General features: G+C 45.6%; 1 protein-coding gene across 1 annotated transcript in view; it reads right to left on the bottom strand.

Annotated features, from left to right (window-relative positions):
* Window positions 1-211: 211 nt before the first annotated feature.
* LOC112073464 (collagen alpha-2(VI) chain-like) overlaps window positions 212-1,291 on the bottom strand; it is a 112,886-nt gene continuing 111,806 nt past the window's right edge. Inside the window, 1 exon segment of the mRNA XM_070440154.1 lies at window positions 212-1,203. Within this exon segment, the coding sequence (XP_070296255.1) occupies window positions 937-1,203 (267 nt within the window). The 3' untranslated portion in view covers window positions 212-936.

Below are 1,291 nucleotides of genomic sequence, written 5' to 3'. Positions count from 1 at the left end.
GTGCTGTGAGTGTGTTTGTACACATCTGTATTGCAACTGTATTTAAACATCTTCTAGATGTGAACCATAAGTATCCTGTCTTCCTCTGGAAGTGTCTGGAGTTAGCCACAACCTTCTGTGTCTTTGACCGCCCCCCCCCCCCCTGCCGTTTTAAAGGGGAAATGGGAACACTTGCCTTGATGGCCCCCCTATCCTCCTTTCCTGGGAGGTCTGGTTTCACCACAGCTGGCTTTATTACATACGGTTCAGTTTACAACAAACGCATTTTCAGTGTGTGTGTGTGTGTGTGTGTGTGTGTGCGTGCGTGCGTGCGTGCGTGTGTGGTGTGTATGTGTGTATGTGTGTGTCTAAATGAGTGTACGGTCCCCTGAACTAGAATAACAAAGTATAAAGCGGCACTTCTATTGAAATTACAAAGTTTGAAAAACTGAACTGTTTAAAAATGAAGACTGTTTGATAAACAGAGTTGATTGTTTGTGCAACACGAGACCGTGTGTATGTAACGCCTTCCACTAGAATAGCACCTTTAGTGTAAAATACAGACCTCACAGTGAGGGATCTCTTCTAGAAACACAATACAACAAAAAAAACAGAAACAAGACTTACAATTGCAACCTTTTTATCCACTTCAGTATCAGTAACTCTCTGATGAGAGAGGCTTTGGTTGTTTGGGCTTAGCTAGTTAAAGGTGAAATCTGTAATTGAATTCATTTAAAAGATAGTAAAATCTGGAGTGCCTTGTGTCTCTTGGATGAGCTAGAAGTTGAGCTTCCGAGTTCTGCCACTTTTTGCTTAAACTTTGCAAAGCACAGAGCACCTTCACATCTGAGAACACATTGATTTGTTTGTTTATTCGTTACTAAAAAGATTCTTACGGATTGCACCTTTAACTGTTTGTTAACACAGCTCGTTAGCTCTAACGAGCTCGTTAGCTGATTAGCAGACCCAGCGGATGAAGCGTTCGAAGAAGGTGGGTTTCCCCAGCGTGGCGTAGTCCTCTCCTCTAAAGATGGCTGACGTGTCTCCCAGGGCAACCTTCCTCAGCACGTCCTGGTCCGTGTCGGTCCCCATGGCGATCACCGTGGGAACTCCCTCAGCCCGCCTCATGGCCGACACGCCCTCCTCCAGGCTTTCGCTGGCCGTGATTCCGTCGGTAATGAAGACAAAAGACAGTTCTGCGTTACGACGTGCCAGACGGCTGCCCTGTAGAACAGAGAGACAGTATAGTTATACAGTGTACAATGTAGGTAGAACTGTCCAGGTTGTTGACAGCGTGTGTGCGTAACGTGTA

The sequence above is a fragment of the Salvelinus sp. IW2-2015 genome, unplaced genomic scaffold, assembly GCF_002910315.2.
Source record: "Salvelinus sp. IW2-2015 unplaced genomic scaffold, ASM291031v2 Un_scaffold2269, whole genome shotgun sequence".
Taxonomy (NCBI): domain Eukaryota; kingdom Metazoa; phylum Chordata; class Actinopteri; order Salmoniformes; family Salmonidae; genus Salvelinus; species Salvelinus sp. IW2-2015.
Note: the sequence above shows the minus strand (reverse complement) of the source record. Positions and strands in the feature narration are given on the sequence as shown.